Raw genomic sequence first — 24,692 nt, forward strand, 5'->3', positions numbered from 1 at the left:
CTCTCAAATGTTGGGGGAAGGCCTGTCCCTGACCGCGCAGAGCAGGCCTGCAGGAGGCCGAATGCAAAGCAGCTCTTCTGTCCCTGTCACCAAGCAACTTTCTTGGACCAATGATATATAAAAACATATATAGACACATACATTTACATAATACATAATATATGTTAATATATAATATGTAATAATATATACATAATCCATATATTTTATATTGATTTTTTAAAATATATAAAATATATCAATATATTAAAGACTTATATGGATATATAAAAATTGACGGAGACACTGCCTTAAATTGTATAATTTCCCTTTTCTTCACCTCCGTATATTCTTGCCCCTTGATCTACTCCTCGGGTGACCTAAAGGCTGTTGGGGGTGGAAAAGGTGCAGCCCCAGAGCATCGCAAGTGTTTATCCCTATTGTTTATGTGGAAAAATGCTTTTGTTTGTGTTCTGCTCTGCTGGCCAGGCAGGTAACATGATACCATGTAAACAAGAACAGCAATAAGGAGAATAATAGCATAGTACTGATGACGTAATTACTAGCATGTATTCAGTACTTTCTATATGCCAATCACTTATCCTTTACTTCCTGCAAGGTAGGTACTCAAATCATCACGGTTTTACCGGGGAAACCGAGGTATACAGAAGTCAAGCAACTTTCCCAAGAGACACAGGAAGTGGGGGAGCTGTGATTTACCTCCAGGAGGTCTAGGAATTAAAGTCCCCCATTTTAACCAACCCCAGAACTGCCTTGTAACGGATCCTCCCTCCCAAGGCCGCCGGTCAGCTGCGCATCCGGAGGGAGGCGACAGGTGGCCAGCGTCCAGGTCAGGGTGAAACCTGTCAGGCTAGGCCTCTCCTAACCGAAGTCACCTTCCACTGCTTCCAGAAGCTGGCCAGTACCTCAGATTGCTCCGATCCAGGGTCGTTTCCTTCTTCTGCAAGCACCCCCTCCCCCCCAGTGCCCTTTCACACTCACAAGAAGTTTGAGTTTCCTTAATGAGATAAAAGGAATCTTAGAGCTAAAAGCACCCCTCAGAATTCTGCTTTTTAATAAAAGATAAAAAGTTAAAAACCATTGTTATTCAAATTGTTACCACAGCCAGCTTGGTTCGGCTGGCTCCCCGTTCATGGACCGAGAAGAATGAAATTCAGCAAGGTATGCAGGAGAGCAGGTGTACTCAGCAGGGCTCAGGGCTGGGGATTCAGAATCACAGGCAAGAAGCCATCAGAAGTGCAACCCTGCCAGCAGCGCCATTGTGTCTGAAGAATGTCTTTATTCAGAGAGCACACTTAGGAGTCTGTAGCATTCCTAGGGGCAGGGGCCTGGGGAGTAAGGCACAGATGCTCCGTTTGTGCTGGGACCCTGGTAATTCAGGCCCTTCCTCCACATTTGTGCAATGGTCACACGCCACAGTTACAGGAACTGCACAAAGGGAATATCAGCCCCGAATGAGGGCTTGATATCAAGTCCTCGAAGTTAAACGAGAAGCCGTAATTTTCATAATTTCTATGAAAACATCCAGATGAGGTGGTTAACGGAGGCAGGCGAGCTAACAGCCCACAAACGTAGCTATCACATAGCTAGGAAGGTCTGCGGTCTCCGTGGGAAGAGGAGAAAGCGAGTCCGGCTGCTATGCGGAGAGCCGCTGGTAGGTTTACGGCTAGAAAACGGCCAGAAAGCCCAGAATAAGAAGAGGACTATTTTTGAGGTGTTTCACTCTTCTCTCCATCCTCTTCCCTTCCTCCCACTATCGAATAAGCAACATGTACTTATGACCAACCAGTTTAAAATACATACTGGTATTTACGTTTATACTTATGTATATGTATATGTAGGCTTCTATTTATATTTTTATATATTTATCTAAGCACACAGCTCCCAGAAATTCCTAGTCAAAATGGCTCCGGAATCAACTTGTTTGGGAACATATCTCCATATCCTGTCAGCTGTGTAACTTTAAGTAACTTATGTAATTTCTCTGCACCTCCTATCTTTACCTATAAAATGGGGATATTAAATATATGCACACATAGGATTATTATGAGCATAGATGAGTGAATGAATATATGCATTAATCTTAACATAAACATATTTCAGGGGCTGACCATTGTCAGCAATGTAATGGTTATTTTTATTGATATTATTATAAAAATAATCAGCCTAGCATGGAGGAAATGCATTACCTGAACCTGGTTAGGTTGAGATGCTGAGATTGCTGGTGTTTGATACAATATGAGAAACAAGTTGGACGTGGTAGCTTGTCAATAGCTTTTTGGAAGATATGTACCTGCCGTGACCCTGAGTTGCTGTGTTCAGTCTGGGAAACCACACATTAAAAAATGGAACTGAATTTCAGGAGCACTTGGACGAGGCTAACCTGAAGACAGAGGGTCAGAAGAGTCCACAGCATTCCAAATATAGAAAACTTAAGAAAATATGATATTTTTCCCTAAGAAGAAATAGTGTGAGAAAACAAGAAAAACACTCAAACACTTGAAATATTATCACATGGAAGAAGGCATGATCCTATTCTATGATGCTGTAAGGAAAATAACTGTATCCAGTTGGCTTGGAGCAATGGTTTTCAAAGTGTGTTCTGGAGGCACAGTGGGTCCCCAGGGACCTTTCAACACGCCCTCTAGGTCAAAACCACTTCCATTCTCTCATTGGCAGGAAAATGAATGTTTCCAAAGGTTATATGGCAAACTGTAACAGATAGGACTTAAAGTCAGATATCAGAATCCAGCTATCTTCCTCTAAGACAGACATTAGAGAGATTTATAAAAGTGTAAGACAATGCCACTATTCTTGTTAAATCCTTGTTTTATAAGATACAGTCATTTTTCATAAAGACATGTGTCTATATTAACACATACTGGGTTTAGTATTATTAAATTAATACTTTCAAATTCTCAGTTTTAGTTTTTGTTATGATAGCTATAGATGTAACCCCATAAGGACAAACACTTCAGAGCCCATAATTATGTTCAAGAATGGAGTTTATCTTATTTTTAAGGATGTTTGAGGAGCACACTTTCAGTCATAGTGCAGGAAATCTGGAAACCACCCATTTCAAGTAGTTTGAACTATTTACTACTAGCTTAGGCTTTTCTTTTTTTAAAAAAAGTTGTTTTTGGAAAATACTCAACAGGAAGAGCATGCGGTAAAAGGGATTCATGCATTGACCTTAATGGCCTCTAAGATGTCTTTCAACTCAGAATGAGCAATTCCCTTGTGAAAGGAATTGGCGAGAGCTTTCTGAGGACCGTGCTCTCTTAAGGCTGCTGTGAAGGTGTGCAGCTTGCACGTGGTTGGGGGCGGAAGTCTGGGGATGGAGGAGAGAGTAAGAATCCCAGCAACCTTACAGCCGCACTTGAAGTGCAGATACGCCACACTTCCAGTCGCTGGGCTGGGGGCAGGTTCTGATGAAGAGGATAAAGTTCAAGAGCTTCCCGCCAGACACCACAGTCTCTCAGCCAGACGTATTTCTTGAGGATGGAGACGGGTTGCCATGAGGGCTGCACTAGTCTCCCCTGAACATTCAGAAACTAATAGTTGAGAGTTTTTTTAAGAGGAAGATTGACAGAAGCACGTATGGTTGCTTTTCTAGACTCTCACAGCTGATGACCTGGTTCCCTCTCCTCAAGGTCCTAGGTCAAACATTTGTGTCATGTTATGTATATTCCTCTCCTCTTCCCTGTGACTTGTATCAACATTTAGACACAGCTGCACAAAATACACACGTACAAACCACGTGAGTACAATTCACAGAAAACTCAAATGAGGATAAGCAAATGAAAAGAAAAAAAAACACAAAAATCAAATTAAGTGCAAAATAGAAATTTTAAGAAATACCAGTTGTACCTATAATATTAACACCTGTGTGAAAATGATGAAATTGAACTATGTGAAAGGAAACTGTCACCCGCCGCCAGGAGGAGCAGAGGCGACGTTTTCTGTTTTTAGTTTTTCTTTGAAAAGCCATTTGTTAATATGCAGGAAGAAAGTTAAGATGTTCCTAGGTTTTGACACAGAAATTCCAGGTCTAGGATCTTAAAGAAATGGTTATATATCTACGGACAAGGGTTTCTGTATAATCATGTGCATGTTTTTAAAAAGCTGCCCAAATATTCTTCTTCAACTGCAAACTAATGAACTAGCTGCACAGAAAAACTAAGTAAAATATCCTTCAGGACCAAATTGGCTTGTCATCAAGCATGGATTACCCACTCCCTGAGCATCGGTCCCCTGCGGTTCTACACAGCGGGGTACCTCCGTGACATGAGCCCAGATGGGAAGTCCCACCTGGGGGCTGGGGGGCACGCGTCTCTAGTCACTGCTTTGTCTCTGTTCCCGGGCCTAGAGTGACACTTACACGTGTTGAGTATTTGTAGGAAAAATGTGTCTCTTTCCTATAAAATAAGCAAACAATCACCATGACATAGTATGTGGCCAGTGGTGACAGGCAGGAGAACAAGGCAGAGGTCAGAACAGGAGGAAGCTGGTACCTCCTTCCCAGAGACTCAGCCCCCATGTGGGCACTGCCACGGGCCGGGTATCGCCACTGGTCCAGCGTAATAGCAGCCTCTGAACTTCTAACCTTAAGGAAATAGAGCCTTACATCCCCAAAAGTGTTAATTCTACTTGGAGTAACTTGGCCCTTAATTTTAAGTTCATCATTAAGACTTGTTTTAAGTATTATTTTGAAATATCTTGTCTAGGATGAAAGTTGTTTTTCTCATTTTCTCACTGTTTCCCAAAGGCAGGACCCTGCCTGCCAATGAGGTGCCAGCTACACACCTGAATGTCCCCAGATAGTCGGAGTAAAAAGTACTGTTTCCTTCTAAAGACTTTTACTCCAGAGGGAAGGGGAAACTGGGTTCCTTTGCTGATGATTATGAAAAGCAACCGGAAAACTTTTAAGGGGGCCTGAACTTTCGTAATTTTCCAGAAACTAGTGTAAGAAAAACAGAAGAGCAATTCTACCAGGTCTTGTCATGTAAGTATGCATGTGTGTGTGTGTGTGTGTGTGTGTGTGTGTGTGTGTGTGTGTGTGTGTGTGTGTGTGACACATGTTCCATTAGTATCCCAGGTCACAATACCACAGTGTTAGCCACCGTTTTGGGGGTGAGAGGGACAGGAGAGGGACAGGAAAGAGGCACAGAGACTTGTTAACTCAGTCTGAAAAAGGTCAAGCAAAAACTTCACAACATGTACCACTTCACACGGAAAAAATACTGTTCTCATAGACCAGAGATGGAAGTCTAGGCGCACATTCCAGGCCACCCATGTCGTTCTGTCTCAAGGAGTAAAGCATGCGTGCTGCATTTCTTTAATGAGTACCATTATTATTTTATTCCCTCCATACATAAGAAAGTAACTCAATAAAATAATACCCAGGCTCAGTAGTTTGCTAATTTTCTATCAGAATATCAGTCATCCATATCAGCTTATCTATACGAAACAGTCTAAAATATCCCCATGATACCAAGTTACCTCAAAGAATCATAGAGGCCTTTCATTCACTTCACTATTAGTTCAAAAAGCATGTTAAAAGGGCCCTTTCTAAGGTCACACCCTGAGGACACAAGAGCGAGTCAGGAAGAGACCCTCCTTTGGGGTGGGGGGTGGTTTCTGGTGTTGTATGGAGCCCCTGGGGTTAGATAAGGAAGGGCATGCCACCTAGACGGGGACCGGAAGGCTGACCCGTGGCGGTCTGCACCCCCCACCACCTCCTCCCGGGAAAGGGGAGAGAGCTGCGCTACCCCACAAAACTGGCTTCTTGGATACAGTCTGGGTTAACGCATTTTGCGGAGGAAGTCCATGGTAACTAGAAAGCTAGAAGAATTCCTCCAGGACGAGCACCGGGATGTCAGCAGCTGTGAATGGGGAGACGGCAGCTGCAGGGGGGTGACTGAAGACTCGCCTGGGGCTGCAGCACCAAACCGGCATCATTTAACAAGAACGGACTTTCCTCCCGGAGCTCTGGTATTTCCATGTGGGTGGAGATTTAAAGAAAACAAGAGCAAAGGCTTTCTCACAATATTTTGCAACTTCTGCTTCCGGACTCAGAACTCGGAAGTAGCAAGAAAGTTAAATATGAAATTTTCTTTTAATGACGATTGATTTTTACCTACAAAACTGACCGTATTTCATTCAGGTATGTTTGGGGTTTTAGGTGACTATCTATCATGAATCTATCTTTATTTAAAATGAAATAGTAGTTTATTCCTGACATACTTTATCTTAGCTTGGGGAGAAATATAATTTCCACTGTCTGACTCCAATAAAAACAGAAAATAGGATGGCTTATAGAAATTGGGTTTCTTTACTGGAAAAAAAATATCTAATGACAGTATTCAGTATCAGAAAAGATTCTTCTCTCCATTAACATTTATGAACTGGTAAGCTTGGGAAAATTAATTTTCTGAAACACTCATTTTCAACACTGATTAGGAAAAAGACCCAGCTGATCCGCTCTGCTCTAGCAACCAAATATTTTAGATATCAGTCCGAACTTTGCTCTACTGGAAAAGATAAATCAAAATACTTAATCTAGACATTAATATACATACACACAATAAGTGTAAAATGATCTTCATTCCATCATCTGTTGGAGACAAAATGTTCTATAAAGACAAGAAACAGTTCTTCCAATTTAACGAAATTGATTTTCCCTCTAATTGAATGCCCTTGTCGACAGCACTTCACTATTACTCCCTGAACTATCTGCCTATTTGAACAATTTCAGGTCACCGGATACGCCTGCCTCGATTCTTATCTCTATCTGGCAGAACACAGCTCTTTCATGTGAGCCCTCAGCTTCCAGTCTGTAGCAACTACACTTTCCTTGTGCTCTCACCACGCACCCCACCTCCACGAGGAGCTCGTCTCCCGGAACCACACCAGTCAGTAAGCTTCCCCAGGGAATTTGCAGCCATGTGCGGCACAGTAGCCCTGCGGGGAGCTGCACATGCAGGGCCGAGCGCTCCAGCCCCGCACTGATCGCTCCACAGGAGCATCTGGCGACCCCTGGCAGCTCCTGCACAGCCACCCTGATACTGGCTCACCCACCGGCAGGTGCCCGGATCCAGGGGGGGTGGGGGTGGGGAGCCAGGGTGGAGATGTAAAGGAAAGGGAAGGAAGGATATATTTTAATTTCAAAATGGAGATAATAGGAGTCTATTTCTTCCATGTGCAAAGGATGAAAATACATCTGTGACCCTTTTAACTATTAGGCACTTAATGTTTGCTCCAGCTGATCTCGTTACCAACATGGGCTCTACACCTTAAAATGGCCTTAGAAACCCGCACAGAACACCAGTGATTGGGGCTGAGTCCCTGTTAATCTATGAAGCAATCACTCAATTGTCATACCCCTAGATACATAGATACATGGATGATTTTCATATGAAAAAAATTATGTCACTTACAGTGAATGTTTTGTATGTTGTTTCATGAAGCCTTCTTAAACCTTGCTAGTATTTCGTATCTCCTTGCTACTGTAAGGTTCCCGCCAGTGACTATTCCTGGGCTTTTACTGTCGCTGTAAATAGCACCCAACCAACCTCTCAGAGGGTGCTGCCAGGGGGCAGCTGGGCGCTGGCTGACCGTGCACCCGGGAGCAGGCACCGCCGCTTCTGGGTGAGTCCTGGGGGAACGACGGGGACGAAGCCTACAGGTGTCAAGGGCAGTGGCAGCCGGCGGCGTGGCCAGGGACGCTCGACCTAGAGGCATTTCTGGCCCCTGGGATTGTGGAGGAGAGAAGGGGACGGTGGGCGAGTCTTGCATCTAGTTGGTAAAGTTGGTAAAGAGCAGGGATGCTGCTAATGGCCCCGCAGGGCCCAGGACAGCCGGGCGTCAGCCCCAAGCGTCAGTCAGGCCAACGCCGAGAAACTGGAGCAAACAACCCGTTTCCCTGGAAAGGAACCAAGGCCCAACGGAGTGATGTGAACTGTCCCGGGCCAAATGCCTCCGTCTAAGCGAGTGCGGTTAGTGACGGAGTTTGGGCCCAAAACCCGTCCTGAGCATCTGATCGGATGCACATTTCATTCTACCAGGCAAACGGGTCAGCACCGCAGGACGTACTAGAGGAATTCTGACCGAGTCGCCTTCGCTTTTGGCATAACTTAGGGGGAGTCTTACGTGTTTCTGAGTTTCAGTTTAATAGATGATTCCTAAGGTCCCTTTTTCCTCTAAAATTGTATTGTGGTATAAATAATAATGCCTTCCATTATAGTAATCTCCAAATTTCCAAAATTCCCTTACTTTTTCTTCTTAAACTCTTCTCTAGGAATCCTGACCTACGTAAAGGTAGGAGATATTGCTGCTAATTAAAAAAAAAAACAGAACAAAAGCAAAAACTGAGTGTCTTGAACAATACTTGACTCTCAGTAACAAATAACATAATAAAATTCAAACGTGTTGTCTAAAAACAAAGTGACTAGAATGAAAGTCATCCTCATTGTCTATTATTTTAATGGGGAGACAAGTTCTTGTGGCCCTTTTATATCTAGTGTGCACATTAACTTTTTTGACTATACACATTCAAAGTAAAGACTAAAAATGAAAGAAAATCAGCTATGTAAACAGCCAAGTGCCATTACTGAATTAATTTAATTGGTTTGACAGATACAACCCATTGATATATTTCCTGAGATAAAAGTTCCCCAAAGTATTCATGAACCTGTAATTCATTCTCAGTAATTTTAATATTGTAGCAAGAAAAACTGATCCATTTTTACATTTTTCATCTTAATACTTGTGCATTTAGAGCAAGCCAAGAACCAGAATTGCTTGTTATGTACTGTATTTCATATATTATATTTCAGTATATCGAGTGCTACAATTGAAAATTGGACGATAGGTGATAAAAGAAAATGCATAGTTGTCTTCTCATCACTAAATCCATACTAGTACTTACAACCTGTGTGCATAAATATCAGGGGTACCATGTAACCCCTAAGTCCTAGTTTTAAATCCCCTTTCATTATAAAAGTAGAGAACGGAGTGTCAGCTGTCCAGTTGTTTCATTCCACTAACCTTTTTTCAATCAGAAGAAAATAAGCTATCATTTCAATTTTTTTTTTTTTTTTTTTTGCATAGAAAGAATTTTAATCTGACCCATGTGCCATCATTATTGTTAACCTCTGGATATTTTAACAACGTTTTGATGGATCTTAAATCAATTAACACTACAAAGGAAAACATCTGTGGTTCTAACACTTTTTAGAGTGGCTCTTAATACTGTATTTTAAGGAACTTAAGATGTGTTTTAAAAAATAGCCATTGAAAATTCCATAAGTCATTGTGTATTAAAACAGTAGATACTAAAGTCATGTCAATTTTAGTAACAAACATGAAGCATGTGTATCTGTCAGAGAGGATTATTAGGGAAGTCAGCGGAAGGAAATCTTTCTTGCCCATCAAATCCAGATGTTCAGCCCATAAAACGGAGGCCTGGACGTAAAGGCAAGCGATGGCATCTGATATCCTTAAGAAGTGTTACTTCAGAGAAAATTCATGGACAAGAAAAGCCAAAATAGATTTATTAAAGAATGGTTTTCCTTTGGTTTTAAAGGAATTATAGCAATATTTTCTAAATTAAATGTGGAATGGAGTAGTGGGTATTCTAAGATAAAAGACACATGCTTTTTTGTTTCCCAGAAACACCATTCTACAAATATTTTGATTTAAAATATAAAGGTTACTCTTCAGAGAAAAACAGATCCATGATAAGCTTTTTCTTTCATAAACTGACAAAACATAAACTGGGGCAAAATTCCACAAAATCCTGGCTCATGGAATCTCTCTTTCCCTCCCTCTGCAAGCTCGCACACGTGTGTAGAAGGCTTCAGTGACAAACAGGAGTCCACTGAGAGTGGCCGAACATTCCAGAGTTCGGTGTCTGGATTCACAGCTGAATATGTGAACTATTTCTTATTATTTAAATCAAGATTTCAATTTTATTCTAACTCTTAAGGTGAAACACCCAAAGAGAGGCTGACTACAATGGTGATACCAGGGTTCTGCACCCCGTTAGTGCCCCACAGGCTCAGAGGACATAGCAGCCCCGCACCACCCCATCTCACCGCACTTCTGGACCGCGTTCAGTCACCTCCAGCACAACCCGGCACTTGGAAATGCAAGTATTAATAGTAAGTTTTCACAGAAGGCATTCTATTAAGCATAACAAAACAGTGTCATTTTGGATTCTTTGTATAATGTCTTTCTTTTTTTCCTTTTAGAAAACTGACTCTTTAGGGTAGATGAGAAAAATATGTATCGTTAAGTTGATGTTAATAGAAAATATCTTGAGTTTTATAGAGCTCCTGAAAAACAAAATGTGACAGAACTGGCAGAAATCTTACATTTGACAACTAATGATATTTTTATTATTCTTATTTCCCTGCCTTTGAAGTGCCCCTCCTAGTGTGTCTGACTCGTTCCCCTTCCAGAGTGGGGAGGCGCTCCTCGCCTTTGATCTCCCCCTGGCCCTTCCCCAGGGCTCCCCCCTCGGCGCCCCCCAGCCCCCTCACCACCACACACCTTCTATTCTTGGAACAGGGGTAAGCCTTAACTTCGCTGGCTTTGATGATTCTCTGCGCAGGTCACCTGCGAGTACCTTTCATCCTTCTCTGTGTGAGAACCTCTCTCTTCTTGAACCTGTAGATGGACCTGTGGGTTCCATTCGTTCTGAAGATGCCCTGCAGCGAGGAGGCATCAGCATCCTCACGTCTGCATGGTGCCAGCTCCTGTTTTACTTAGATGGGAAGTTATTTCTGCCATTCAGACTTTTATCCTTGAAACAAGGGGCAATGGAACAAAAGTGGTATTTCTTGCAGAGCAGAGCTAACACATCTGAAAATGGATTACTAGGGTTTACTAGGCTTTTTATTTTCCTACCACTTTGTTTACAGCTAGATTTTCTGCATGACAGCAAATGATGCTTTCTGACTGTGGCCCTCTACGCGTGTGATGAGCCGCTTCCCGCACGCCGACGTGCTGTTTGCAGCTCTCCTGCCCTCCCTCCCTCCCTCCCTCTCTGTCTCACTGAAGCAGATGTGCTTGAACTGTTGCTATATATCCTTATGAAAACGAAGCAGGCCTGGAATAGAGAACTGCCCCACTTTCTCCTCTGCGGGGCCTTTCCAATATGATTTCATTGTTGAGATCCTAGTAAACTGCCCGGACATCTCACATGTCCATTCTTCAACTTCAGCAAAATACCGTAATACAAAACTAAATATCAATAATAGTTAGATTCCTTATGCCTTTGGTTTAACCATAATTTCATTTTCCTCTGTTGAGACTAGTGAGCAAGGATTGTCTGAACATTTATTGACTCTTTTTAGAGTATCTGCTGAAACAAGTGTAGAAACAATCCAAGGTTGAACAGCACAGTGCAGAGAAGCATCTTGCACAGTGCCAGGCGCACGGGAGGGGCTCGGTGTTACCACCTCCCTTGCCTCAGCCCTTCTCAATTTTAATACTTAAAATTGGAAAAGGAAAATTAAATTTAACTTCCTTTTTAAGATATGATAATCAGTAAATGTTATGGTATCATGAAATATAAATTAACAAATTAACTTACGTTCTAGACAAGTAGAAACTAGACTTCATACGATTTGTATACTTTAGCAAAATGAGGTCATATTTATAAAAAATGTTGAGAATAGTGCCTGGCACACAGTAAACACTATTTTCTTACTAGCTAACTATTTTTATTCTTGACTACTAGTTAGTACAAAAATAAGTTGCTGTAAAACATATATCTCTTTTAAGAAAATCTTCCACACTCGAAATTAAAATCTTACACACATATGTTCCCAAAAGGAAAAATCTCAATTTGTATACTGTATAATTATCAGGGTTAATAGGTCCTGCCTAACAAAAGCCTAGTGATAACCAATTGCTTTTCAAATTTCTCAAAGAAATGAAAAATTTTTAATTCTATTTAGAAATAAGACCTTTTACATAACTAATTCTCAACAAATCTCCCAACTGGTCCAAGTATTGGCTTAAAAAGTATTTTAAAGTATTTTTATCGATATGTAGCAAAAGCAGATATACAACACAGAGACTCAACAGTTCATTATCTTTTCAAGTTGTTTTCAGTTAAATTTCTAGTTCATTAGCCTCTCAAGATTTTTACACAGTTTTTATTAAAAAGTTGTTTTAAGTTGTACCTGTTTTTTAAGCCAACTACCCTAAATAATCCATTTTCAGATATATTAGCTCAATTATACAAACAAAATTTCTTATGTTGCTACCAGTTTTTTATATGTTGATTATTTTTCCAAATATTGTCATAAATTCCTTCATAGTTGTGTAATAATATTACAGTTAAATAGGGATATTGGTGATAATTAGGATGTTCACAATCACTGTTTAATCAGCCTTTCAAGAGGAGGCATGAATTTGAGTTTTTATGTGGAATTTCTGGATTCTTGTTACATGCCCTAAGCATCCTAAGCGCTTTGCAATCATCAGCTCTTTTTATTTCACCACCCAAAGCAAAGTATTTTTTTTTCTTTTCCTCACTGTCTACCTCGTTTCACTTTCTTTTCCTAGCCCCTCCTTCCAACCCCACCCCCACCCCCCGAATGGTCCCAGGGCTCAGAATTGGGTCCTCTGTACTTCTCCATCTGAGCATTTTTCTTACACTATCCTACTCAGTCCTTGGTTTTCAGTCCATCTGTACACACTGACTTCCAAATTTATGTCTCCAATCAAGACCTCATAAGCCCCACAGTCTTGACTCCAGTTGAATTCTGGGCATTTCTAGTTAATGTCTAATGAGAACTCAAGCAATACTATGGACGAAACAGGACGCTGGATTGCCCACCCCTACCTGGGTGTTTCCCATTCTGCTTGCTCATGGGGAAAAAAAATGAATCATTCCATCTAACTTCCTGTTTCTCTTCCACACAGCAGTTCCTCTCGATCCTCCGTAAACCCGCCCTTCCCTGCATTCCCACAGCCAGCGCCCGGTCCCGGTCACCTCCACCTCTTGCCCCCCCACCGGCTCAAGGGCTCCTAATCGGTCCCCAGGCTTCTGCCCCATTTCTGATCTATTCTCCTCACAGCAGCCAGGGGAGCACCTTTCATACCAAAATAAGATTAGGTTATTCTCTGCTCTGAAATTCCAAAGGCATCCTTCCCACTACACTGCGAGTGAAACCCAAATTCCTCCCATTTCCAACAAGGCCCTCCAGGGCCTGGCCCTTCTGCTTCCCTACACCGCTCAGCGTTTATACACCACACGGCAAGCTCGTGCCCTCCTTCTGCCCCTGAGCCTGCCCCGCTTTTGCTTTTATGAAGAGCCCTTGTACCAGTCAGGCCCTCTCACAAGAGTCTTTACATTCCTGGCACAGCACAGTGCCACTTCCTCAAAGAGGCCTTCCTTGCTCACTCCGGCTAAAGGGCCACCCTCCCATCCAGTCTGGACGGTCCCTATCATATCACACCATGTCAGTTCACAGCATTTATCAGTATCTCATATTTCCTCTGTTACATATTTTTCTTCGCTGTCTCTCTTGCTAAGATGGAGGCTTCACGAAAGTTGGTGCCTTTCCTGCTTTGTTTCCACTATGTCAGCACTTAGAATGCTCCTCGCACATATTAGAGGCTCTTAAAGAATGGTCGCATCAAGGAGTGAACTAGCTCATTCAAGAGCAATTGCTGTTATTCCCATTGTACAGATAAAGAAACTGAGGACCTGAAAGGTAACTTCCCCAAAGTCTCACGATTGGAAAGCTCAGAATGGAGTCCAGGCTAAATTTCAAAGACTAACTTCTGAAGCACTGAAGAAAATAGAGCTTCTTTGAAACCAACATTTCTAGTGCTACCTAGGATTTAAGTGATTTTACCGGCTTCCTGGCCCTTTTCCCTCGCTTATCTGCTTCCTCTTATCACCACTTCTCGTAGCCAAAACTGTAACTGACATCTCCTGCTTCATTTATTTTTCCTTAGCCATTGTACGTCTTGATCATAGCAAAAATATCAGTAAGTAAATTTAGAAAATAAAAACATGGATCACTGCAAAGTAGAAAGACTCAGGATTTATTAGGCCTATGTTAAAATATCAGTTTGGAAACCAAAAGAGTATTTGGAAATCTGAGTCTTAGAAGTTAAAGTAGACTACAAGCCCTCAGCAGCTCCCATTTATCACAGTAACCAAACAATAAACACATTTTTCCTGTATGTTTGCTTAAGTTATAGCCGACCTGTCCCTGTGGTGAGCTGCAAGACCGATCTACCTGAGTCATTTCATATGCATGACCGTGAAAAAGATTATCCAGTGTCTACACTTCCTGGAATAAGATGAGAACCTCGTGTGTTTTCCATGATCAAAGTGTTTGACAAAGGTCAAGTCACTTCCCTTGCACTTCAGAAACAACAAAAAAAAGTCTAGATACTTTGGTAAATTATTCAACAGCTTTCACTTTATATAATATCAAACAAAACAAATTAGGTGGGGGAAAATCCATTCTTTCCATCGTATCACTGACCCCGAGACAGACTCATGCTGTGGTTCGTTAACCTTCTTTTCAAGATGATGGGGCCATAGCACTTCTGTATTATTAATATGGCCTCAGCATTCAAAGTAAAGACAAGCTCATCAAAGATGTCTTCTTGCTTTTTATGACAGGCCCGTAGTCTTAGCTGATTTAGATCTTGCTAAAGATAAGGAAGTGGCTCAGTGCACAACGGTTACCTATAGGGCTGTCAGGTGGACGGGGCTCACACACGTGCTTCACACTTACGGCCCTCAGTCTCGTGTGACTCGCCTGTCACATCATGCAGTCGTGTCTTCAGTTACTTGAATAAAAGGCGAACTAACCCAGTGGAAAAAGAATAGGCCTAAATCAGATAGACCCAGACGAAATCTTAGACCTGACCCCTCAACTCCCACTCCCTCCTAGCTGGTAAGCTTGGAAAACTACTTTGAAAAAACACCAGAAAGGTGAAGGATTTGTTTGTGTGGTGAGTAGGTGTGTTTACTTTAATGTACTTTTCCAAATAAATCTTTTATGCTTAGCTTAAATCACAAAACAAACAAACTGAAACGAACTGGGACAATTGGCTGGTTCCTCCTCACGCCTAGTACTCTAATTTACTAAATACCTGGTGATTTATACACCTCAGCGGAGGCTCCAGATCTCTATCACTGAAAGACTGCAGAATAAATCTGGTTGGAACAGGAGCTTGGATGTAGTCTGGATAGAACAGAGGTTTTAATTAACTAGTATTTTGAATGAAGATTTTAAAATGATAAACTTTTTATTTATAACCTATAAAAGACTGAGAACACAAATAATTGTTGGTTGAGAGGTATATTATTATTTTGAGGAGGAAGCTCATGAAGAATTTGGAAGATTTAAAACCCCATCTCCAAACACCCACTGTCACGGTGAGCTTACAGACTTCACAAGGACTGCGTGGCATTGCAGTGTCCCCAGCTGGTGGGCCAATTTATTTAATTAATGGATAAATAAATAGATGCAGCTCTCTTGGTGAAATGAAATACTCAAAAAGTTTTTAGGCTATGGGTATTTCAAATCTGTGAGATTTTTATTTGCCTATTTATCCATTTCTGTAGTTCACATACTGTCTGGGATAATCTTGGTTTACTTAGGAAAAAGATGGGATATGCAATTTTATAGATGGCATGTGGTCGAAGGAGAGGAGGAGAGAGTGGGGGAGAGAAAGAAAAACAGAACGTTAGCAAGGATTTCAAGCAATTTTTCTCCTTCCTCTATTTCCTATCATGTAGAAATGGTTCATTTAAACGACCATGAATGGTTCACTTAAATAACAACAAAAGGAAAGAATTAACATTATTTTTAAGTACTGTCTGCCTACAGGGCCGGGTCACACTGACAAACCACCCATTCATTCAACAAACAAGTTGCAAGAACCTGATTGGACTCGCTGGTAAAGAGCAGAGACCCGAGGATCACCAACGCAAGCCTACCAGCTACTGTGAAAAACAGCAGAGCGAAAAGATCTCCAAGAGGGTGATGGGTGGGACCATGCATGGCACCCCCGCAGCAGAGCACCTGTCCAGGTGTGGGGGGGATGGAAGAACACGAGGTACAGGTGGGCCGCCCACAGGAAATGGCCTTTAAACTAAACTTTGAAGAGCAACTATAATTTTCCTAGTTTATAAAATTCGTGAAGGGAAGAAAAAAACAGCATGGCTGACAGTTTAGCAACAGGAAACATTATATTTTTAGGAAAGTGCAAGTTACAACGAAGTACATACTGTCTGTCCCCTGTGGCTACATAAAGCTGGAGAAATCTACAGGGACTGAATGAGAACTGTGTGTGCCATGCTAATACTTTCATTTTTCCCCAAATGTACAGAGCTCAGAGTCGGATGATCTAACACCTTCTTTTGATCTTGCCCATCATCAGACACTGAGAACATCGTAAACTTCCTGCGTTGATTATTCTCTTTACTTTTTGCTCAAATAATTCATAAGAAATTGGCACAAGCATATAAAGTAATGCCATACAAATGAATGAAAATTAAACATAACAATTCTAGATCGCACAGCAGTGGAGTATTTCTGAAGTCTCCATTGGCTGGCTGACAAATAACCAGAACCCTTAAGATCTCAAGATGAATCTTGCTGAGAGAGCTCTCGATTGCAAAGTGAATGTTACTGATGGCAACACAAAATAAATCTGAGAATGGTTGATACCACCCAATCTAAAATTTGATGAAAGTGAAAAGTTACATTACATAAATTATATGCTATGTTAACATTAAAATGGAAGGAAGGAAGGAAGAAACTCCACATGAGGAAATAATGCTTCTGGCTAAATAGAAGAATTAAAACCCTTTTGGAAAACTTTGATTGGTACTGTTTATAAGGAAAATTACACCCAGAAAAGTAATAACCACGAAAGAAAATCCCCAGGGGCATAAACTATAATCAGTAGAAGTTGACTGGATAAAAATTGATTCATGAATTTTATACTAATTGTAAAAATTAAATGAAAATGGTTGCTGGTGAACATTAATTCAGTAAAATATAAACAAAAATGTGGTGATGATTTAATCAAGCTGTATAAAAATACTCAGAGAATTAAGTTGGTTTACTAGGGTTTTTGCATGAAATCAATCCTCAAGGAAAACTAAAGAATGTTGACATATTCTAAGTAAGTGTTTATTTTAATAAAAGTTGAGTCAAAATATCCTTGGGATCAAAATCATGCTGAGAAGTGACTGGTGGTCACCATGGTGGGGGTGGGGTGAGGTGGGTCAGGGGATGGTAAGGGGGTTAAAGGGGCACTGAAATGCTCAACCACAATAGAAGTTGGTCACAGGGATGGCAGTGCCACATGGAGAATGCAGCCAATGATTCTGTGACATCTTCCTGTGTTGACAGACAGGAACCACACTAAGGGGGCGAGGATTTAATAATGTGGGCACCTGGTGAACCACTGTGTTGTATACTTGAAACTAATAGAAGATTCTATAGCAGTGATACTTCAATTTAAAAAAATCATAAGGTCAGTATATTCTGTATCCCATGGAGAACCACTGAAGGAAAAAGGAACAAAAGTGAGTTTTGCCATTTGCAGAGATTATTCTGGTAGGGGTAGGTGGGACCCAGCAGGGTTTGAGGGGAAGCAAGATCTCAGACTATTGCTCATTAAGAAATGATAAGAATCTCTACCAGAGAAAGCGGATGGACTTGCAGACTATTTGAAAGGCAGGATCTGGGGTAGCCTGGACAGCTCTAAAACAGGGGACACAAAGTTGAAAGAAGTTCTAAGACCTGTAAGGGCTGCCCCTCTGCCCCATGGCTTTAAACAGTTCCTCGCCAGCCTCTCGAAGCAGCAGACGTGGTTTGGAACCCTGCTTCCAGTGAAGGGCTCTCTGCTGTGATGCCACAGGCTCACATAATAAAATTCACAACTTTGCTGAGCATCTCACAGCTTTCCAAGCATGCTCACAAATATCATCACTTTTGATGCTTACAGTATGTTATAGATAAGGCAAGTGTATATCAACGATAGAAAATGATTAGAATCAAGCTATTACATAATTCATAGGATTTGATTTCCAAATTATTTCCCATCCCAAATGGCATGGTATTCTCCGACTTGAAATTGGCTTCTGACTGATTTCCTTCATGCTTTCTGTTTCTTTGATTGTAAAAAAGAGTGCTTGCTTTTTTTACCTGTAAGTGGAGATATTTAAAATTTGATGACTGCACTTTTTGCCATGTCATCCTTTTAATATCATCTCTTAACATCGTTATTTATATAAATTTTTCTCATGTATTTTCATGACATCAGGACAGATGTCCTTTCTAAAATGTTGTACTTTCTAAAATGTACAACAAGCAAAGTGTCTTATTGTCTATCAGAGCCTTGCATGAAGTTCACTTTACCAGCTGTTCACTCCCTAGTGTGAGTGTGACACAGAGTTGCTCTGGGCCCTGACTTCTGCTCCAGGGTGAGCAGATCACTTTTTTGGAAGGCTGATCATTTTCCTCCCATTGCTCACATTTTGATTGGAAGTATTTGTAAATACATAAATTGTGATCATTTTTACTTGAAAATTATTGCATTTATGCCTAATTTTATCACACATGCAATATAAATATACAGGAGAAATTGAAGTTTTAGTAAAGTAACTTGTTCCCTTTGGACACTGAAGTCTCATTTCTAGCAGGAAATGAATGTTTCATATTTAAAGACTAGAGCTAAGCATCATAGAAGATGTTAAGGTCTGTTTGAGTTTGGGTCTGTAGTAAGAATCCAATAAAAGCACCAATAATCTTACTGATTATCTTTACAGAACTGAATCAAATGCAGATACTATGAATGAACATAGAAGAAGCATATGTATTACACTAACATTGATTTTACGTATACTTATATGTGTCTTGGTAAAAGAGGAAAAAGATTTTTGCATCTTTATTTTTTTCTTGTACTTGGTACTGTTTCTGAACACACAGAACACTGCTTACAACAGCTTCACAGATAGAAACTGAAATAGTATATCAACATATAAATGTTGATATTAAAGATACTAAAGATTAAAGAGAAATGCATATTAAAGATGTTAGGCAGCAGTTAGCTATTTTCTAACCTAACATTAGGGTGATATACATAAACTCTAATGATAACTATTATTTTTACTTCTGATTATTTCAGTATTATGTAGAAATAGATACCACATCCTATTACTAAGAAGAGCCTGCAGTATTTTATTTTTTTCTTTGTACTTCCCTAAAGAGTGTTATCTTTATGTTCACAAAGTCATAATCCTGTGGTAGTAGGCAACTAGTATACGCTTGGGCATCTAGTCCTGATGAAACTATTTAGACTAGATTGAAATTAGCTTAAACTGGGATGAAGTTAAATTTCCACTCCAACTTTCTCCTGCGTAAATATTCCCCATAAACTTATGACTGAAAAAGATCAAAGGTCTGTGATGATGACAAATTTCTTGGTCTGCACCAAGGTGACCTTATACCCATGGTCTGAACGCAAAACCTTGTCTACATTAATGCTGTTCTCTCGCCAAGAGAATCAACCAAACTGATGGCAAACCTCTGCTCTTTACCTGCTCAGACTGAAATTCATTATCACGTTATCGAGTAAGAAACGATGCCCAGAAGCTACAAACTTCCCTTGTGCACACAGCCCACAGCGCAGGGTGAGCCTCATCCCTCTTCCCTCGGGGACGCTCTGTGGACCTTGACCGGCTCTGCACCAGCACCTGCACAGATGGTCCCCCGACGGGGGCTCCTGCCTTCTCTTCCTGTGGGGCACTTGTGTGCAAGACTGAGAGTGCCCCGTCAAGTGACGTGCTGTTAGCACGAATGTCCGAGGAGTAAGTCAAGGAAAATTTAGGAGTTTTAAGGACTCAGGAGGCTCTTTCCAGGTAAGACATAAAATAAGGAGCTGAAAGAAGGAAACAGCAAAAAGAAGCAAAGCCTGCAAAGAGAGGTCAAATGCAGAATTATTACATCATACTGAAACTGCCCGGCTGCCTCCCTCCTCCCACGCGGCCTCTGCATTTTGTGGTCCCATGTTTCTCCTCCTGTCTTCTCTTTCTGAAATGTTCCCTGTCTGCCTCCTCGTTCTCCTCCATTATTATAATCTGCAGTTTTGCCAAGAAATACCCATTACTTACTGGGTGCCTGGTAAGAAGTCAGGCACAGATGACGCAAGAGAGGCGTAAGATACAATTTCCCCTTTCATGTTGGCTACAGTGGTAATTGATGCACTGACTGGTAAATAATAATAAAAATAATGATGATGCCCCAAAGAACAACAAGCTGAAACAATACATGAAAAATGCCAAGAAAGGAAAAAAAGTGGACAGTTTCAGTGGAGCTATTTTGCGGCAAGAGTGATGAAAGAGACCAGGAGAGAGGAAACAGGATTTGCAGAGACCAGAGGCCTTGAGGACGGTGGGAGCCGATGCCCCAACTGCCTTCTGCTCTTCTGTCTTCATGAAAGGAAAGCAAAGCCCGCGTCTCAGCTCTGGGCCCGGCTCCCCGCGCCCGGGTGGGCCCAGGGCTCTGGGAATGTGTACCAAGGGCCCAGGGAAGGCATCAGAGGGTTTTTCCCCCTTTCACTGTGTATTTTTAAGCTGTGGAGTGTGGAAAGAAAGGGATGGAACTGCAAACGTAACAGGAAATGAGCTACAATGCTACAATGCTCCAGGTGAAAAACGGAAAAGGTGCAGATTCAAATGACAGCAATGGAGACGAAGGAGGAAAGATTTTAAAGGTTTTTAAAAAGTAAAATGACAGGATTTGGGGAGCTTTTCAATATATCATTCAGAGAGTGCCTTTTATTTATTTTTATTTTTTGCAAGAAAAAAGAAAAAAACCCAAGATGTAGTTTAGGGAAGGAGGTAGTTTCCAGGCCACTGAGGGATGGTGTGGAGATGGAGAAGGATCAACAAATAGTCGGCACTGACGAGGGCCTGCGAGTGTGGAAAACAAGAATAAAACTGGCCCAGGATAAAGCCCATAGAACCCCAATACTTAAAAGCAGATACATATGGAGAAGCAGTAAATGGATGACAAAGAGGTGGACCCATGTACACATTTGTGGGGCTGCATTTCATAACTATTGTATACAAGTCACACCTCTATAACGAGTGTGAGTATTTATGTGTATGTTTATGTATAGGAACAGCATAGAAATATCTCTACTCCTACACTAGCTTATTGTCACAGTGAAGGTTCTCACGGAGCCCAGAACAGAGAAAAGACCAGGGCAGCCGCCCTGACCCGAGCTCAGTCACCCAGAGCACGCGAGGAAGAGGAGACACAGGCCCCGCACTTCACCCTACCCTTTTTCTAACTAAATGCATTGCAAATTCTAGCAATGATAAGGGCCACAGGCAGATTTTTATAAGAAAAATACTTTTAAACAATCAATAAATAATCATAGTCACACCCCAAAAATCTCTAAATTGTAAAGTATTTGGAACTTAACACAATTGCTTATCAAATCAAATTTACGATTTGTTTCAAACACTTGCGATGTGCAAGGCGTAGTATGTATTTCTTACAGGAGCTCTTTCTTTTTAATGTAGGTGGAAAAATGAAGAACTGTGTCCAGGAAATGAATCTCAACCGTTATGGCTCGTAACTCACAACACAGCTCACATTCTCATCACTGTTGCATTACGGACAATAGATTCACCTGGTGTTACACCTTTTGTGATGCCTGAGAACATTCATCTCTACCTTTTCTCAAAACCACTCTGTCCTCCAGAATTAGAAGATCTGCGCAATGCTTTGGTTCCCAGTTATCACGGCAAAGAGGCACAGAGCAAAGTGACCACAAACTTCTGTGTAAAACTCAACCCATCACTGCTGTTGAGAAGTCTAGCGTCGGCCTTGCCCTTATTTGTGTTTCTGAAATAACACATCTAGATTGTGCCCGTTTTATGCATTGATGTCGCTCTATACATGTGGCTCTATTTCTTTATTCCTTTAGAGTGCACAAATTTGATGTCCAAAAGTCTAATATTCCCTATAAACACTAAACTCAGTTTTAATACATTAAAATAAAATGATCTGATACACTTGTTGCTGCTAAAGAAAAATACATATTGAAAGCATTAATAACTTCCCAAATTATGCACTGAATCACAAAATGTGTCTTGGAACTTAAAAGGATAAGATTTGCAGACACAGATAATTATATCTGTAATTTTCCCCAAAAAATAAGTATGATGTATTCCAGGAAGACCATCAGTGCCTTTTGGAGAAGTGTTTGCTCTCAATATTTATGTGAACAATTTAAATTAAACCTAAACTTTCTAAATAAATCTCTTTTTATCTATCCATTTATTTATACTGTGAATATTCAGCAGAATTGACTTAAAGGTTTCTCGATGTCTTTATACTTTTTTGATTATAAATTCAAACATGTGTCTTTTTGTAAAAATCCTTAATAGACTGACTTGAATTTTTAGTGGTTTACTGCAATCTACAAAATATTTCAGTATTTCTTTATTCTCATTCTGAAGTGCTTTGCACAAGTTTTTGAATGGGAATTTTTAATGGAAATTCACTCTTATTTATGTTAATGCACATATTATGACCTTATTAATATTTTTTCTTTATGACTTTCTTTTGATTATAACCTTCAGGGATGGTAACTTGGTAAACATTTTCTGTGCTAAGACAAAACACTGTAGATACATAAATTCATAATAAAATTCATAAGTAAAAATTCATCTTTGCCAGTAAAAAAGAAACACTATCTTATGCTGCTTTCTACTCTCTTCGGTTACACAAAATATAAGTTGACAATGTGACATGATAAGGAGGTAACTACTGACTCACCTTTTAGAGGAAAGGAGATTGGCAGAAAAATTCAAAAAAGGTCTCAAAGTGAATTCCAATAAGCAACATTTTAAAAATTAATTTTTCTCTTTTCATTTTAATTTTTACTTATTTGGAATTTCTACAAAAATGCCAATTTCAGTGTCCTTTCAGTAATAAAAAGCAGGTTTGGGGTACCACATCATAAGTAATAATATAAAATACCAATTTATTCGTTACATGTAATAAGCATCTGAAATGTGCTCAGGACCCAAACTGAAACTGTTCAAAAAATGTCCATCAAATAGACTGTAAGATACAAAGATCTCAAGCTTAAATAGGCACCTGAGGTCCAACTGCCACATTTTCCTATAGAATGCAGCATTTGCATGATTCCTGACAGTTGGGCATTTTTATCTTGTTAGGGCTGTACTATTTACACATCACCCAGGAAGGGCGGTGGCCCCACAGAATTTCTAAAGCAAATTGTCATTGAAACTTATAGTCAGGAACAAAAAAACTTGATTTAAAAATACGTTCTGTGATAAAAAATATGCAAAAAGTTAAAAGTTTATTAAATACCAAGATTATTTTCAAGTATCATATAGTCAATTATTTCATAAAACATTTCAGTGACAATCAAAATTTGAGGAAGCAAACTCCTGGTCCGAAAGAGGGGGTGGCGCCACGCAACCAAAGCCATTTTACGACTTTTTTAAAAAATCATTTTTTGTTAAAAGGATAAAAACTCACTTACTTTATCATGACTTAACTTTCCTCAGACTTTCCTAAACTTAATGTACATGCACGTTGAGGGTTAAGTAAGTGCTGTTGTAACACTGAACAGTTTTTAAACAAAGGTACAGACAGACTGTTTTCCTTTTAAATTGCAATCTCCACCCCCAAACATTTGTGCCTCTTTAAACAGAAGCAATTGTTTCTTCACCTAACAAGCCATGTCTTTCCGAGCTACGGCAGCCGTGGCCGTTTTTCTGTGGACTTCCTCTCTTCTCGTCCCCAACACTCCACTTACTTTACATCTGTTGCAAACCAATGTCCCTCTACAAGGTAAAAAATATCGAAGGAAACATTAATATTCTTGTACTTACCCGCAATGAACTCTCTTATGTCCAGAAATGCAAAGCCAAATGCCAGAAGTTTAAGCCACAAATACATGGTCATATCTGGAAATCAGCCGTATTCCCAGGAACCAGCATGCGTTCTTCTGAAAGGCAGAAAAATGGTTATCTCTGTAAAAGTTTTTTTCTGTGAAACTGAATCCAAAATAAAAGAAATGAACGCATACTCTTCTCTGTTATCTTATCAGAAGGGGAGCAATTTCCTCCTCTGTCACCCTAAGAACAAACCACTTGCCAGCAGCACCACTAGGTAGTGATGTCAGGTTCGGTTTTAGTAACTTCTCCAAAAATACTGTAAAGGGTCCTCTTTGCAGGAAGTCAAGAAAGTTGTTCACACTCAGTGTGAAGGCATCTGACTTCCTTAATTCAGTAATTAGACTAAGTTAGGAGGCCTGTAACATTTTTCCCCTTCAAGGTAGATGTTTCTTAAGTATCCAAACAACACTGTTAACGATATTCATACAACTTTTAAAAAATATAGTATCCTCTCAAAATAATCAATAACTTTCTTCCTGAAGAGATGATAAAACAGGTTCAGCATGGGTACAACAAATGGAGGGTGGGCAAGATAACACACTGAGGTAGTAGAAAATATCTGCGTTTGATTTAAAATGACCTAATGAACAAATAAGCAGCTACATGTCTGGCTACTTTTGGCAGCTAGTACCGTTCGCCGCGAGGGCATCAGAGCCCAGCAATGCGGCTGTGTTAGCAGGCAAAC

General features: G+C 40.5%; 1 protein-coding gene and 1 long non-coding RNA gene across 6 annotated transcripts in view; one reads left to right on the forward strand and one right to left on the reverse strand.

The window, feature by feature from the left end:
- The window catches only part of PTPRC (protein tyrosine phosphatase receptor type C), a 104,562-nt gene extending 80,270 nt beyond the window's left edge, over positions 1-24,292 (reverse strand). For 4 of the 5 annotated variants that reach the window (XM_073217200.1, XM_073217199.1, XM_073217198.1 and 1 more), the window contains exons 1-2: positions 24,139-24,292; positions 23,942-24,057 (exon numbers count right to left, since the gene is read on the reverse strand). In XM_073217200.1, coding sequence (XP_073073301.1) covers positions 23,942-24,014 — 73 coding nt within the window. In that variant the 5' untranslated portion in view covers positions 24,015-24,057; positions 24,139-24,292. The remainder of the gene's footprint in view (positions 1-23,941; positions 24,058-24,138) is intronic. The other variant, XM_073217197.1, reaches the window with a different exon arrangement.
- LOC140844526 (uncharacterized) lies at positions 1,042-23,935 on the forward strand. The gene is made up of 3 exons (XR_012123001.1): positions 1,042-6,166; positions 9,989-10,163; positions 14,224-23,935. It is a non-coding gene; the product is annotated as an uncharacterized lncRNA (long non-coding RNA).
- Positions 24,293-24,692: the final 400 nt, after the last annotated feature.

Source organism: Manis javanica, chromosome 11 (assembly GCF_040802235.1).
Source record: "Manis javanica isolate MJ-LG chromosome 11, MJ_LKY, whole genome shotgun sequence".
Classification (NCBI taxonomy): Eukaryota; Metazoa; Chordata; class Mammalia; order Pholidota; family Manidae; genus Manis; species Manis javanica.